At 39.6% G+C, this 17,779-nt stretch overlaps 1 protein-coding gene across 4 annotated transcripts in view; it reads right to left on the reverse strand.

The window, feature by feature from the left end:
• ANKS1B (ankyrin repeat and sterile alpha motif domain containing 1B) overlaps positions 1 to 17,779 on the reverse strand; it is a 241,738-nt gene that overhangs the window by 70,745 nt on the left and 153,214 nt on the right. For 2 of the 4 annotated variants that reach the window (XM_073621197.1, XM_073621196.1), the window contains exons 4-5: positions 3,926 to 4,006; positions 2,752 to 2,823 (exon numbers count right to left, since the gene is read on the reverse strand). In XM_073621197.1, the coding sequence (XP_073477298.1) occupies positions 2,752 to 2,823; positions 3,926 to 4,006 (153 nt within the window). The remainder of the gene's footprint in view (positions 1 to 2,751; positions 2,824 to 3,925; positions 4,007 to 17,779) is intronic. The other 2 variants (XM_073621199.1, XM_073621198.1) reach the window with 1 other exon arrangement.

Raw genomic sequence — 17,779 nt, forward strand, 5'->3', positions numbered from 1 at the left:
GGTAAAGAAAAACCCATTCACAACATCCAGACAAGTGAAGGACACTCTCCAGGTGGGCGTATCATTGTCAAAGTCTACAATCAAAAGAAGACTTCACGAGAGGAAATACAGAGGGTTCACCACATGGTGCAAACCATTTATAAGCCTGAAGAATGGAAAAGCCAGATTAGACTTTGCCAAAAACATCCAAAAAAGCCAGACCAGTTCTGGAAAAGCATATTTTGGACGGATGAAATGAAGATGAATTTGTACCACAATGAAGAAAGAAGAAAAAAGTGTGGAGAAGGCTTGGAACAGCTCATGATCCAAAGCACACAACGTCATCTGTAAAACATGGTGGAGGCAGTGTTATGGCATAGGCATGCATGGCTTCCAGTGGAAAAGAAGGAAAGTCCCTGACTGTATGCTGTGATTGGAAGATTGTTTTTACACACTTGAGATCTTCTACTACTGTTTGTAAGTAGTTTCTTTGTATCATTAGTTTTAATAAAATTCATCCAAAAGATAATGCACATGGCTGGTGCGCCCTTTCTTTCCTTCTTTTTCGTTGTTTGCTAGGATCCCCCATCCTTGAGGGTAGCAAGGCCTGTGTTCATACACCGCTTGTGCGCAGGAGCATTTTTCTTCTTTAACAATGGCTTCCAGTGGCACTGGGTCATTGGTGTTTATTGATGATCTGACAGAAGACAGAAGCAGCCGGATGAATTTTGCAGTATTTAGAGATATACTGTCCGCCCAGATTCAGCCAAATGCAGCAAAGTTGATTGGACTGTGCTTCACAGTACAGATGGACAATGATCCAAAACACACTGCAAAAGCAACCCATGAGATTTTAATTAAAAAAAAAAAAGTGGAATATTCTGCAATGGCCGAGTCAATCACCTAATCTCAACCCAATTGCATGCATTCACTTTCTGAAGGGAAAACTAAAGGCAGAAAGACCCACAAACAAAGAACAACTGAAGACAGCTGCAGTTAGAGCCTGGCAAAGCGTCAGAAAGGAGGAAACACAGTCTGGTAATTTCCATGGGTTCCAGACTTCAGGCAGTCATTGCCAGTAAAGGATTCTCAACAAATATTAAAAATGAACATTTTATATATAATTATATTCATTTGTTCAATTATATTTGAGCCCCTGAAAATGAGGGGACTGTGTATACAAATGGTTGCATTTCTTAAAATTTGTACTGGTGGCATACAGAGCCACTGTATGTACTGTGAATTGTAACATTATTTTAATTGCTAACTAGATGGCGCTTTAATCCCTTTCTAAACACACACACAGGGAGCGATTTGCGCTCATTCATTTTGTACTGACGGAAATCTCACCGCAAAGTATCGGTTTTGGTATCGGGAGCATTCGGCACAAATACTGATATAGGTACATCCCTATCTTTATTTATTACGAAATTAACAAAAACATAGAAAACAAAGTTTTCAAAAATGTCAAAGTAAATTAAAAAATTACTTTAAAGGAGAACAATGGCAAGGTTATGGACATTCAGTTAGTTACACATTTTAACAACAGTAACACATGCTTTAAAGCAAGCCCTTTTGACATCTGTATCTACAAGAATCATCCTCTTGAGTTTTGAGAAAAAAAATTTTTAAGTTTTGTTTTCTATCATTAGATCATCCTGTTCCTCTCTGCCAGCAGTGCAGTGGCTGTTTGCTTGTCTTCTAAACTGTAATGTAAACATAGAGCAGGGGCACAGGAAGGGGACAAAGGGCAGATACAGAGTCCCAACTTCACTGCATCTATTATGAACTTGGGGGATGAATTGCTCCACAGTGCCTTCAGCTACCGTGGTCAATGAAAATTTGTTTAAAACCATTGCACTAATAACTACTGTAAATATACATTATAATCTCTTGAGGCATTTATCAGCATCTATCAAAAACAGAAATATATGTTTTAGTTTAAATAACACTTAAGTTCGGCAAATCTATGGCATCTTGAAACATCACAAATTGACCTTCTATCTGAAGAGCACACATTTCCAGGTGCCTGCAAGCATCTTCATTTTATTTCTAGAGTGCCTAGAAACTTCAGACCAGACATCAGGTTCAGCCCCTATTTCTGCCCACTGGTCACTAAAAGTGATCAATGGCCTTATCAGCTAATAGAGTGGTATACAAAATGATGGGTCTGGTCAGAATGCAATCTAGGTTGTAATTTAATAGTAGAGAGCCATAGGTTTTAGGGTATAACTATACACACTGGGTGCTTTATCATCTTTGAAAACTCTGCAGGAACATTTTAAGGCAGGCCATGAAAAGAAATGCTATTAACACTAAAATTGACTTCACATCCACAAATAAAATGGTAGCAAACAGAAGTTACAACTTTGTGGGATACATACAGTATATATAAAATTTCCTGTTCATTAACACACATAGTCCAAATATTATTAGCAGCATTTTTAAGCAAATATTTTTCCCTTTAAATTTTTACATTTTATTTTGTTCTAAAACATGGGAAATACAAATATAGAAATCAGTGGGAGCATGCAGTGGCAGACCAGGAGACAAAGTTCTACCAAATGTCAGGTTGTTTTGTAAATGCTCTACTGGTGAGATAATAACAAACTGCAACTTTGTGACACATGTCAACTTTTGCTTCCTTCTGCCTTCTTACTAATAATAAAATGACAGCATCTAATGTGAGACATATATATATATATATATATATATATATATATATATATATATATATATATATTGCAGTCTTTTTCTGTCATCAAAGCTTACCCTCATTTTCGAACAGGCATCTTGTGTTGACTCCGTCCCCCTCAATTCCTTTATCAGCATTGATCCTAAATACTAAAATAAAAATGTATTCAGATTTGTGGTGGAAACACAGACAGCACACACAATGGGACAAAATGTCACCACAATTACATTTGTTTCTAGATGTGTTGTATGATGTCAAAAATAATGACAACCAAAGAACGGAACTGAAGAAAATTCACTATTTGACAACAATAGCACTATAAATAACATTAGGCAATAACAATATATCACAGCATAGTGGCTTTAAAAATGTTAATCGACCCTGCCATAAAGCAAGTCAACTACAGCTCATTTAAAACTAATGAGAGTTTCCTTGCTTCATAGAAAACAATTATGCAGGGAAAAGTTTTTAGAACAGTTTAATGTGTGTTTGCATTAAAAGTTTAAAGAACCAGTCAATAAAGTTATATATCAACTGACAATAGTTAATGTGGCAAAAAAGCCAAATACGTCAGAGACAAAACCATAGACTAATGACAACAGTTTTAGTAATTTGCCACGATCATCATGCGTTTACCCCATTTGCGTAACATATAAAAGTAAACTACAGCTATGTGATCTTCTATCCTGTGATCCTGCTTTCAAGGTATATAAAAATATTATTTTTAAATAATAGCTAATTTTAAGTGACCACGTCACACAAATAGTTATGATCACCATGTAAATCAAAATATATACTTTTTAAAGTGTCATAATTCCAGGCATTGCAAATATGATAACAAAATATATACTTTAAATTATGGATTTGCAAATTTTAGATGACACATTTTAAAACACTTTAAAACAACCTGCACACAATTTTCCGCCCCACAAATCCTGGATAAAAGATCTCAAACTTGTAGTTTCAAAGTTGTGAAATTTTTGTTTATATGGTACAGCGATGGGGGTCGACATCATTCCACTTTCCTGTTTGGCCATTTTGAAAGTTAACAGGAAGAGGAAGTCTTACAGATGATTTGTAACCAAACCTTGGCATGTATAACAATTTTTGAGATATATAACAATGTCCATTGTATATGAAATGGGCATTGTACTGATGGTCATATACGAAAAAAAATAAAGGACAACTCCTGATTTTTGTTGTTTTTCCTAACACGCAACAAAGTGAAGTAAATATAAGTGCACTGTATACCTTTATCATCTCAGACCAGGAACACTGGGGGTGAGGTACGGGTTTTAAAATGGGTCCATATTTTCCCCCAAATGGCATGCTCTAAACAAAGAAAAACATACTAGACATTTTCTGAAACTGGACACACAAAGGAATCCTTTTTTTGATGGATCAAGCAAAATTTGTGTAGAAAATCAACAGTCACCCTAGAGGATATAAATAGCCTTAAAGCACCATGCCCCTTTCCATAGTCAACATGCATTGCTAATGGGATGCAATCTTAGCTTCATGCTATGTTACATGGCTATTCTATTAGGTGGCGAATAAAGCATTAAAATGGCCATAGTTTTGCTTTTACATGTTTCCTTTTACAGTAATATTAAATAATGAAGTGATAAGTGAATGAATGCTGGTTAGCAAGTCTTAGTTTACAACAAGGCTGGAATTGGTCTGGCCATGTAAATTCTCTTAAATAGCAGATAGTGAAATGTTCATATCAATGAATGAATGTCCTTTAGCAGATTAAGGATAGATGCAGTTCTTGTCTTACATTTATTCTTGGAATGTTAGTAAATCTCGTATGCATTTTAGTGCCTGGTATCTTGGACAGTGGAAATGAAAAAGGGGTGGTGCTTTAAAGAACACCATTTTTAATTCAAGTGCAAAACAATGACAAAGGAAAGTACTTATTTCTCTGGATTCTTGATAGATTTATTTACCACAACCAGCAATCATTAGCGATCTGAATTTGAAATGGGATTTAGGCTCAATTTTCAAATCTTCCAGAGAAATAACATAAAGTTAATTTGTTCTTTCACTGCTTAGAGACAGAGCAGTGGAAGGTTGAGATAGCAAGAACTTCACCCTGTGTTTGTCTTACTCAAATACTTTTTGTTCTAATCCCAAATGGGTCTTGAATGTTAATGTGAAAATGGTGTTTTGTTTTTTTTTTGCTTTGTTCATATTCAATGAGGATTAGATGCTCATAAAAATTGATGTCACATTACTTTTTTCTAAGACAGTGGACAGAATAAATTCACATAGCAAATATCAATAAAGAGGTCCACGGTGAATTTCAAATAAAGCTATGGTTTACTATATATAAGGGGAATTAAATACAGTTAAGATTTTTCTATAAACTAAGAAAAAAGTAATAATCTGTTGTGATTACATCTTCTTTTACGTTTAAGGTGGACCATGCACCTCAGTAACAAGGTCCACTTATTCAAGGTGCCCCCTTCACCTCCCTAAAATGTAGAAAGTGCATAAAACAAAACCCTGTTGGGGCGAAAAAACCTGCAAAATATATTTACCTTTCCCCATTTTCCTCCCACGACACCTAGGCAAGGGTGACATTATCCTCATTCAGACCAGATCCTGGATAATGTTAAGTAGCTCAAATTGCAAGAAAACGATTCTCCACAGGATGTCACCGATGGCATCAACAGGGTTGGTGTCACCCCCCCAATGGGCTCTCTCCTGTCTAGCCCCCCTTTGTCAGGCTCTCTCCTGTCCAGTACTAAACACCCCCAGTTGGGCTCTTTCCTGTCTAGCACCCCCTTGTCAGGCTCTCTCCTGTCTAGCATACCTCCAACCCCCATCTGGCTCTCTCCTGTCTGTCAAACCCCCCCCCCATCTGGCTCTGCCTTAGTTTCGAGCCAGCACAGATGGAGTGACACCATCGTGGTCGGACACCCCTTTGGCGGGTGTCACCCGTGTGTGATCCACACCCTCATAGTGATGCCACTGGATGTCACCCCATGCACTTTGAAAATCGTGTGCATATTGTACTTGTGCATATTGTCTATATTTCCCTCCACAGATTGTTCTTTTGCATTTTTATGCAGGGTTTAGGGAAGGAGGAGGGGTGCTACATTAAATGGGTGGACCTTGCGGAAGTGCTTTACAGTAACAATCTAAAGTGTCAATTTGTGTACGTCTGATACTTCAGTTTTGGCTACGAGTCAAATTACCACTTGGCTTAATATAACATTTGGGTGTTTATATCTTTTTTCCAAAGATCACTACATCTTAGTTCCTAGGTCTCCCTAGATGTTACAGCCATTACAAGGGATAGCCTTAAACTCCCTGTTAATTTTTTATGTAGCTTTCACTCCTCCTTCAGCCTGAGGAGGTATAAAAGCCACCATATACATCAGAGTTGTCCAATGTGTAGGCACGCATGGAGCACCTTAAGGGATCTAAATCTGCTGATGTTTTCCTAAGCATGAAGGATCATATTGTGTGAACATTTGTCTTTTTGGTTATGGAAAGAAATGGGATACATTACGGACACCTTTGGTGTTGACTTGCCAGAGTAGAATAACAACAATGGGCCAAAGTCTCCCAAACTGAAACTTCTCTTGATAAGCCTCAGGTGGTAGACCACAGACTGCATGATGGAGTTGTTAAAACCAAAGTGGTGGTCTCAGGTTTAAGATGTAAACAAAGCTGGTGAAACAGCCCCAAGTAGCCATCCATACCAATAGTATCAGTCTTAGATGGACTGTCCATTTAAAGTGATGTGATCATCAATTAGTATGATTTGGCATACTGTGAGAAATTTGAAAACTGGTTCACTAGAAAAATCCACAGAATATTATGTCATTCCGTAGTGTTGATTTTGAAAGTGAATATGAATATCTGATTGTTTTCTGATAATCATAGTGGATTTTCTGTGAGCCGGTTCTTTGAAATGACTCAAGAGTGTTCATGGTTACCCAACAGCCTTTGCTTCATTCCGGGCATGTAAGTAATGTATACTAATCTCAGTTAATGCAGAGATGTGCTGGCGCCACAAACACCTTCCCAGAATGAACGCAATGAGTATGACCTCTATGAGTGAAGATCTGAAGGCGCTAATACAGCATAACAAGGGAAAGGAGCAACAATTCTTCAAGAAGGACAGGGAACTCAAAGGGGCACAAGGGGAACAGGGAATAGGAGGGGTTGAGTGCATTCCAGAGTCCTGGGTAGGAGAAGACTAAAGATAGAGTGCCAACATCATAAAAATATAATGTATAGGCATGGGGTACGCACCCCTGTGCCAGCGTTGTAAAGGTCGCAGTTCCACAGTGTCTGGACGACTGCAAGTTCTTTAAGCCTGGTATAGGAACTTAGATAACCTGATTGGACAGTTCACTAAACAAATTCAAAATGTACAAAGGTTAAAAAACAAGTATATGTCTGTTTATAGGACAACTCTGTGTAGTTACAATAAATGTAGCAGTCCCAATCTCTAACGGTACTCTTTTTAACTGCAGCAGGACCCTTGTTCTGGTGTTATTTGAGGTGCTCGGTCTGCTGCAATTAGACAGGAGCCAGTATTGTGCAGTCCTGTGAGATCTGATATTTGTTGCCCAGACAACTTACCAACCTTATGCTAATAGCAGAAGCTGTCTTCCATCCCCTAAGTGTGCATAATAGTACCTAACATCGAAGCCCCATACTAAAGAGAATGGGCAGTTGTCAACTGAGACTGTTATGGATCTGGGAGACAGTGTCAGCCTGAACAAAATCAGTTGAACCTCAATTGACTTCTCAACTCTGTTGCTTGGCTCCTGAGTCATCCTCAGACAAAGTAAATACAACAAAAAAAATTGGCCAATGTAAGTCTTTCATAACTAATCCCATACAATTGTAATTTTAATTAAATTGAATACTAACATTCCTATGCAAGTCAAATAATGGCTGCTTCTTTTTGAATACAATAATTCTCATAGAGAACTATTGCATGTGATGGGTCTTGCCATGCTATTTGATTTCATCAGCAAGTGGTACTGCTGGTGAAAAGGTTATTGTAGTTGTGACCAAGCCCCGGTGTGCGGGGCGAAACATGTCAGAGGGCTTGGCTGGAGTGGCTCTGGCTGAAGCCATACTCATTCAAATATTCATGCACTGGGTCAGTGAGCGGTGTTCCTTCCTTTCTCCAATGATGCTTTTGCACCCCTGAATGGTGAATTCCTGCCTGCTCCCTTCACCGAACCAGCAGGGAAATCTTTGTCTTAGCTTAGAGCAGCACTGAAAGTTATACCTGGATCAATACAGAACGCAGAGGGTGGGGATCTGATGCCACACACACTGCACAGCATAGAGCAAGGAGCTGAGTGTAAACTGAGACATGAGTGGAAAGAATGGACATATCCCCTCTACACAGTTTCATAGGGAAACATGCACAGTGGTGCTTTGGATACAGGCAAGTACATACTATCAAAAGATATGTTTTGTTCATTTTTCATTTCAGAGGTTTACAACCACTTTAATTTGTATTGGAAATTATTCCTAAAAGGTCAGTTCACTAAAAACTAACATTTCATTTCTGGTTAGATGATGGTTAATTTAATAATTTGCCCTCTCTTTTGTTATATATTATGTAGAAAACACAGCAAAGAGAGTGAGCCTCCAAATTTTGTGGAAAAGAGGCAGCGAGTCTGAAAATTTTGCTGCACAAATGTTGGTACTTTAAAAAGCTACCCTGTGCTTTAAATATTGTTCTGAGTGCACTGACCCTTTGAGGATGTCGTTTTTTGATAATCCCTTTGCACTAAGTTTTATTCCACTGCAGACGTCAAGCTTTAACTGCGTCATGCCTGAAGGTAAAACAAACATCTGAACCTAGTTTTGCAATGGTGTTAGTGAAACCATACATATCATTGTAGCTATTTAGGCGTCTAATAATAAAGAATTTGCTCTGCAAATGTCTCATCATTCATGCACAAATTACGCATAATACACATAATGTTTGTAATATGTGCACAATGTAAATTTCTATTTGTTGCCTTCAACAACATTCAAGAGAAAACAGCCATAACATTCAACCATAAGAGTTAAAGAACATTCGGCCAAAAGGGAAAACTATGAGGGAGACCTCTGCACTGTGTATAATCTATGGAGATTGGGTGTTTGGCAGCACATCTTCAGCTGCAGTGTGAAGTGAAACATTTTTGCAGAGTGATATTCATAGCCAATAGACGGCACTAAAGTCCCCTTCATGTTCTTTTCCCTTCTGATCAAATGTTCTTTCTATAGTGTTAGGCTATTTTCAATATTGATAAATGCTCTTTACCTTTTATGGTTGAATGTTCTTTTGGCTACTTTTTCTTAGAATTGGTGAAGTGTTAGGTCCCTTTCACCATTTTGACAGACTCCACTTGCTCAGCGGGGCGATCGCTCCGTTAACCCCGCTGAGCAGGCTGATGACAGGTCCGTCTCTGCTCACTGTGCTGACAAGCTTTCCTCTATTTGGAGACTGGATAAAAACGGACAGCCTGTCCGTTTTCATCCAATCCCATCTGATCCGACCCACTGGACGTATGGCGACCGCATCGCCATACGTGTTTTCAGCGGATCTTGTCGAATCAGATGCCAGGCGGGTGTCAGCGGACACATATCCACTGACATCCACCTCCCCATAGAAGTCGATGGGTGGCCAGATCATGTGAAAGGGGCTTAACAAACACAAACTGACATTACACACTTATTACACTACGGGTGTTATTTGCTACTTTTAAGAGAATAATGCAACATTTGCAATTTGCAAAACTTGATTTTTGCAGGACAACATAGTGATAAATGTTACTGGACATCTCCTTATTTTTTTTAATTGTCAAATGAAATCTGGCCCAAAATATATATATTTTTTAAAAAATTTAATTTAGCTGCAAATGTTTTGCAATTACCATGACTGACCTGAAATAAATTCTCCTACAACCATACCGCACATGTGTATACTATTCATTGTTTGTACCCGTAGTAGGGCCAAGAAATTAGTCTGCATTTTGTATTAGTTAACCTACCTAAACACACTGACAGTAACACTGACACTAAATAATTAAACTTTTTTTCTAATCTTACCTAAAACAAACTGACCCTGGCCTCCCACCCTGGCTGTCACCTTTGACTCTGACAATGACTTTGAACTTGACACTAACTGTGAGGGCCAGTTCAGAGGGATTAAACAGGAGCGTGCAAGTTCCAATGGGGAATGGGCTGCAAAACCCACTGGACCACAGAAAAAGTAGTACTTGCACTACTTTTTCAAAATGCACTGCACCAAGTCACATGGTACTGTGGTACCATGCGATTCGGTGCCTGAAAATGCACTGTTTGCGATCATCTGCATTTGGAATGCCATTAACAATACACTGGCCCCCTCATGCAGATCGCAAGAGCAGAGCATTTATCTGCGCATGGAGTGTGCCGTTTCCACACTGCGTTCTGGTGTAATCAGGCCCTGGCAGTAACCTAGATCAAGCCATTTTATCTTTGTTTTTTTTTATTTTTTACACGCTGACTTTTTTGTTTACATTCTTATCCTCTGACTAGGAGAAAAAGATACGTGTTTTTCTTTATCCATTCGGAGGAGAAAAACAGAAAAGGGGTGGGTTTTACTGAGTGATCACTCTGATATCCAATCACAGTCTACCACAGTGATCATGTGTTTGACAGGCAGCCCTCCCGTATGACATCAGAAGCTATCAGTGACAGCTTAGTCTCAGTATCGGGAGGGTGCTATGGAGTGCGCTCCCAGCACACAAGTCGAATGCATACAGATATGCGGCTCCTCGGAAGAAGGTCCACTTCCGCTATTCCACATTAGTTAGTTAGTTTGGTGTAAAGTGTATGTAGAATGGGGGACAAAGAGCCCTTGTCAGGTGTTTATTGCTGTCTGTATTCCTGCTGGAGCATCCCCTATTTATCCTGGTGGACACTGTCAGATCCAAAATTTAGAGTGGACCTCCAGGAATTATCTTTATTGCCACCTGACATTGGTCCCTCAAGGCACAATGTACTGTAATGATCATGGAGGGCTGCTGGAGATGATGAACACTAGTGTAGTAGCCTGCACTACATACAGTGATAGCCGGGATCTTCTGGGTCCTGCTCGAGTGGCTTCCTCCCTGCACAGTGAATGCAGGGGGGTCACTCACTCGACACTGCCGCCATTCAGGGAACACCATGACCTTTTTTTCAATGAATACAAGGCCTTCTCTGATGGACAAGGTGTAAAGGAGGGGAAAATTATGTCATGATCTCCACCTTGTCAGCTTAGGGTAATAAGTGTGTTAATGGCGGGATCACCAGGTGACAAAAAAAAGGAAAAAAGCCTGAAAAAAGAAAACAAATGCAGCCAACACATCTAAGGACTGCAATACATTACATTTTTGGTGGCCTAAATACGCTTTAAGGCACCTTGAAAGATACTTAAAGTGTAAGTAAACCCTGACAATGAACTTCTCTTATTTCTTCCCTCTTGGTCTGGTAGTATGCTATTGCAAACAATGTGTTATAGTTTGTGTTCGATAACAGCAAAAAAATTATGTGATGATCCTGCCAGAAATCCAGTGAGCTGATGACTTCCTGTGTTCTCTGACTCTGCTATTACCAATTCAAATAGTTTCTTGTTTTCTCTGTGGATTACCTCATGTCTCCTATCCATGTTGAGAAGGGAAGGTGTTCTGTAGGGGGATGAGGATAGGGGGAGGTGTTCTGTAGTCCTGTCATCCTATGGTTACAACACACCTCAGATACAGTCTAGTGAGTTAGTGTTATCACCTTATGACAGGTAGTGTGTTACTGGCAGGACCACCAGATAAAAATAAAGAAAAGAGCTTGAAAAAAGAAAAATTATGCAGCCAACACATCTAATGCCCCGTACACACGGTCGGACTTTGTTCGGACATTCCGACAACAAAATCCTAGGATTTTTTCCGACGGATGTTGGCTCAAACTTGTCTTGCATACACACGGTCACACAAAGTTGTCGGAAAATCCGATCGTTCTAAACGCGGTGACGTAAAACACGTACGTCGGGACTATAAACGGGGCAGTGGCCAATAGCTTTCATCTCTTTATTTATTCTGAGCATGCGTGGCACTTTGTCCGTCGGATTTGTGTACACACGATCGGAATTTCCGACAACGGATTTTGTTGTCAGAAAATTTTATAGCAAGCTCTCAAACTTTGTGTGTCGGAAAATCCGATGGAAAATGTGTGATGGAGCCTACACACGTTCGGAATTTCCGACAGCAAGGTCCTATCACACATTTTCCGTCGGAAAATCCGACCGTGTGTACAGGGCATTAATCTTCTTGTTTTTAGACACAATTTAATGCATTAAAAATGCCCTCTTAACCAATTATAGTATTGAATTTTACCATGGCTTAAGGGGTATTAAGCAGTATTGCAGCTTGATGAATACGGCTAAGACCAATTTGCTTATTAGGATATTAAAGAAGCTTCAGCTCAGTGGTTAAGATGGTACTGGCAGGAGGATATTATGACTAAAAATACACAATATATACTGTACAAGAAAAAAGTCAACTCTTGCAGATAAACCTGGCTTCATTTATTTAATTTTCTCTTTGTCCATAAAGAAAACCTTTTCTGAGTGGCTGCCACTGCTGGCTTCTCTTTCTGCAAATGCTAACTGCCTGGCCATCATGCTGGTCTCTGGCTTCAATACTTTGGCTCACCAACCTAGAACAGGTACACAGAAAAAACGTCTGCTTTTCTCAATTTACTAATCAATCTACTTGTTCTGGGTATTCAGTATTATGAGTCAGAATAAAAGCCAGTGACCGAGCATGTTTAGAAGGTGGTGAGCAATGGCAGCCTCCTTATCTCTCTTCACTTTAATAATAATATGTTCCTTATTATTAGCCCATTTGTTGCACCTAAAAATTGGTAAAGCAAAAGCAGTAAATAAGTTACACTCAATAACCCAAGTCATTAAAAAAAAAAAAAAACACCTTTTTCTATTGTCTGCGCTAAACTCATGAAAGATGAAATCTGATTGGTTGAGAGCAACAGACATTAGAGCAGATCTATAACCTTAAATATAAAACAAAGTAACCATCTCATTGCATAGCACACAGGCTCCTTTGTTATGTCTTACCCACAGTGGTCCTATCTATCATCCCAATCAACCATGCAGTCCTATCCTATGCAAATATTATCCTTTCACAAAATCAGTACAGATACTGCTCGTTTAACGACTTACCTTTTTAACGACCACTCGGACTTACAACCAGCTCTCCCCACCTGAACGACACGCTATACATCATTGTATTGTACAGTACAGTACAGAATTTTTGTTTGTGTTCTGTACTTATGCAAATTAAAACAACGTTATTGAGCTGGAGTTTTTTGTTTAGACCTTTTTTTTTCACAATACAGTACAGTACAATAGTTAAGAATGCTTAAAATATTGATTACTTGTGACTCCTCGTTTAACAACCAATTTGTTTAACAACCTGGTACCTGGTTGTTGGGACGGAACCTAGTCGTTGAGTGAGTACCTGTATTGCATACTGACAGGTACACTCTCTACCCCCTATATCAACACTTAAGTTGATCATGCACTATAATAATCTAATAGTACAATCTCTGTGCACTCTTTTAAATTTACCAAAACTGTAATATAACTGTAATATAAGGATAAACCTAAACAATCCATTTAATTAATCTTGCTCCAACGATTAAGCCCACTAGGGGGCAAAAACAACTGAGAGACATCTCCTGTGGGTGGACAGCAGCCATCTCACATTACCTGGTTTAGTTTTGGTCACAGTGAGTTGGCATTACTGTGTACAATCGGTTGCCATTTTTCTGTAGCATATTGTAGCCAGACAAACTGTTTTATACAACTTGCACCAGTTCATTACATGTCATGCTGGCTGATAGTAAAGCAGTACTTTTTTGTTTGTGTACAAGTCCATTTAATTTGTTTAAAATCAGGAAAGCCCTGGCACTACATAGCTGATCTTAAAGTGGAGGTCCGCTGAAAGAAAAGTAATAAAAGCCAGCAGCTACAAATACTGCAGCTGCTGACTTTTAATATATGGACACTTACCTGTCCAGGGAGCCCGCAATGTCGGCAGCTGAAGCCAATCCGTCCTTCGGCTCTCGGCTGCTGCCGCCGCCATCCTCAGTGAGGGAATAAGGAAGTGAAGCAGCGCGGCTTCACTTCCTGGTTCCCTACTGCGCATGCGCGAGTCCCGCTGCGCGTCCTCTCAGGTCCCTGCTGTGTTCTGGGACCTGTGTGTCTCCCAGAATACAGCGGGGGAGGACGGGGTAGGCGCCAGAAGTGGCATAGATCGCCGCAAGCGCTGCGGTGATCTATACCAGGAAGTGGGAGCAAATACCTGTATTAGACAGGTATCTGCTCCCTCCTCCCCCCTGAAAGGTGCCAAATGTGTCACCGGAGGGGGGGAGGAATCCAAAAAGTGGAAGATCCACTTTTGGGTGGAACTCCACTTTAAGGAGATTGTACAATCCAAATGTATAGTCTATGGCCATCTTAAAGAGGAGTTCCCATTAAAAGAAAAAAAAAAAAAAAATTAAAAGTCAGCAGCTACAAATACTGCAGCTGCTGACTTTTAATTGGACACTTAAGTAATAGAAACACTTACCTGTCCCAGGGTCCAGCGATGCGGGGGATGGAAGCCCCGCTTGTCTCCCCCTCCGTTTGGCGGCGCCAGCATTGCAACTGTGGGCGCCGGGCTGTGGCTTCACAGCCGGGCATCCACTGCGCATGCGCGAGCGGCGCAGCGCGCCGTGATTGGCCGCTCAGTCATCTGGGACCTGTAATTGATCCCAGATGATTGACAAGAGGGAGGGAGCAGAGCTGAGCCCTTCCTGTGCTGAGGGGAAGTGGTGTCACCAGCCCAGGCACTGAAAGAGGCAGACTACGAGGGACCCCCTAGCAACAGGCATTTAGAGGTGAGTAAAAAAAAAATTTCCAAATGTTTTTTTTTATTTTTTTTTAGGCACATTCATGTATTTTTTTTTTTTGGGTGGAACACCACTTTAAGGCCTAAAAACTCAACACTTGGGTGCCAAACAATGTATTCTGTGAGACCTGGAGGATTGTGATGTGTGCCTATACCAAGTACTGGGTTTTTCTTTAGGGCTGCAATGCAGATTCAGGTGGTGGACAGGTATTATTTACTCCATAGTTTGTTTTAAAGCTCAAATAGATTACAAGAGACACATTGTGGAGGAGAGAAAAAAAATCCCAAAAAGTTTCTCAAATGTATTAATAGCAAATAAGCAAGGTCAGAACATATCGGACCCATCAGTAGAAGTTGGTCACAAGTGACAGGGAAAAGGCAACTATATTAAATATATTGTCCTCCTCAGTTTTTGATGAATGAAAAGCAGGGGTATACTAAAAGCAATATTAATAACAGGATATTGAATGTACCCCTGTGGCTGACAGCCAAGTATTCAAAAAAGACTAGAAGAGCGTAATGTGGGACAATAACCAGAACCAGATGGCTTACACCTGAGAGTTCTGAAAGAATTTAGCCATGTTATAGCCAGACCATTATATCTAATTTTTTTATAGAAACTTTACTGGCTGGAATGGTACCAGCTGATTGGCGAAAAGCAAATGTGGCACCGATATTTAAAAAAGGGCTGAGGTGTATACCTGGAAACTACAGACCATTCAGCCTAACGTCAATAGTATCTAATCTATTGGAGGGAATGATAAGGGACCATTTCCAAGAATTTGCGGATGAAAAGAGTATCATTAGTAATAATCAGCCTGAATTTATGAACAATTGTTCTTGCCAGAGCCTCCTTTTAACATTCTTGAGGAGGTAAGTTTGGATAGAGGAAGGCATGTGGACATAGTGTATCTGGATTTTGCTAGTACCCCATTAACATATAATTTACAAATTAATGTCTTCTAGCATCTATTTTTTACTGTTTGTCATGTCTGACTGTATACAGTTTTCATATACATTTACAATTTTTGTTTCTTGTGAAGAAAAAAATAATAAAAAAAAATCTGCCTGATCACGTCACGATCACGTGACTCAACCTCTATGCATTTCGGCCAATCTGATAGGCCTGAAATGCATAGAGGTTGAGTAACGTGATCGTGACAACTTCCGCCCATACCCAGAAATCGAGCCCTTCACTGCATGAACTGATCAGGCAGATTTCAAGGATGATATTTTTACCTGCTGTTCACTCCGGGTGCCAGGACATCAGGCACTCATACATGTGAGTTGAATATCTTTTAATTCTTTGGAATAAAAGTTATTTTTAAACTGTACTGCGCAATTAGGTTTTCTCTATTGTATCCATCTATATGAGGAACATTCATCATAGTTAACCAACGGTCCAGAGGATATTTACAGGGGTCGCCCCACACATGCATTTGACCTAACTAGCAATGGTTGGTCCAATCCCAAGGGTTAGTGCTCATCTACTAGAGGGGCACCCTATTTAAGCACATAAGGAGCACGGAACTACTTATCAAGTCACAGCACTGTATATGGGTTTTTCATCATTGTTCCATAAGCACCAGCACTTTTCACTGGGGACTGTTTTATTCATTTATTGATTGTTTTCAGTATTTTACATTTATTTTTCTGTATGTAGCAATATATTGCATATATCATTTACCGTGGTATATTTATTATTTATTTAATTTTTGTTTCTTACCTGGAGCTCCTGCCACTAAAAGCACTTCTTGTTGCAGTCTAACAGCGCTAAGCTACTACCTCTCAACAGCGTTGTGAGTCTACCATATGTGCTCCTTCAGTTGACCACTGGGCTGCTTATTAGGTCTATCAGATTAGGCAGCCCAATAGTCAACTGAAGGAGATCAAACTGTCACCTGAGAACCTTGATGCTAATTGCAAGGCAGTGGCTTAGCATTGTTACCCATGCAACAGAAAGTGCTGTTATTGGCAGGAGCTTCAAGTGAGAAACTTTGCAGATATTTAGAAAAAAAAAAAAAAAAAAAGAAGAAAACTGTATACAGTGAGGCTGGCCTGGTAAAGCTGACAAGCTGGCCAGGTGGAGACCGATAATAGTAAAATGGCTAATGTACACCTTAACATTAACAACTATACTTATTCAAGATTCCTAAAAGGTTCAAAGTACTTAAAGCTGAACTCCAAGGAAACAGCTAAATACATATATGCCTAGAGTTCTAGGGGAGAATATTTGTAATTCTGACCATTTACTTTTGTGATACAAATATCTCTGCGGTGACACCACTTTCTCTGTTAGGTTTGAGAAATACAATGGTGTCACCTCCTTACCAACAAGCTGCTGATTGAACAATGAAGGAGCAGCAGTACATTGAGTCATTTACTGTCAGCACACGTGCATCAGAACCTGATTGGTTCATAGTACTGCCTCTCATCCTCCTTTCCTATAGGGGATAATGGTGACATCAAAGCACTTTAAGGCACATTGGCTAGTTGTATGTAAAAATCAAAATGTAACTATTAAAAAAAAAAAAACATGATTGCATTAAATGGTGCTTTTTTAATTTTCTGGAGTTCAGCTTTAAAAACAACTGGACGCCAATGAAATTGTATGGGGTGGCAAGTCTCCAAATAACCATTGCTAGCTGTATCAGGAATTAATTCTAAAACGGAAACAGACATGAAAGAAAGAGAGTGAACTCAGTTTGTAAGTTCATCTCCTCCAGCGACAAATGGACATTCACATCCACTTGTCCTAGTACAGCACATTATTTACATTGGAGAAAGCCTGCCATTCATTGGATATGAAAGCCTATTTATGGCTGAGGCTAACATCTGCAGCTGTAGATAGAACAGGCTTTGAGTAAGTAGGTCAGTTCTTCATAATAAAACGTTATTTCACGTGAACACTGTGCTGAGTTCATGGGATTCTCACGTCTACTGACAATACTTTGATATTGTAGAATGCAGAAAGAAATGAAATCCCAGAAAACTGTGCTTTTCTATAGGAGTTAACTATCTAGGTTTTATACTGGGATGCTTTTAAGCTATACTGGTGGGAATTAAGTGACAAAGCCTCTGATCTTAAAATGATACTGGCCAAAAATATTTGCCTGCAACAGAAGAGTGTAAATAGCTAATA

Source organism: Aquarana catesbeiana, linkage group LG03, assembly GCF_042186555.1.
Source record: "Aquarana catesbeiana isolate 2022-GZ linkage group LG03, ASM4218655v1, whole genome shotgun sequence".
Lineage (NCBI taxonomy): Eukaryota > Metazoa > Chordata > Amphibia > Anura > Ranidae > Aquarana > Aquarana catesbeiana.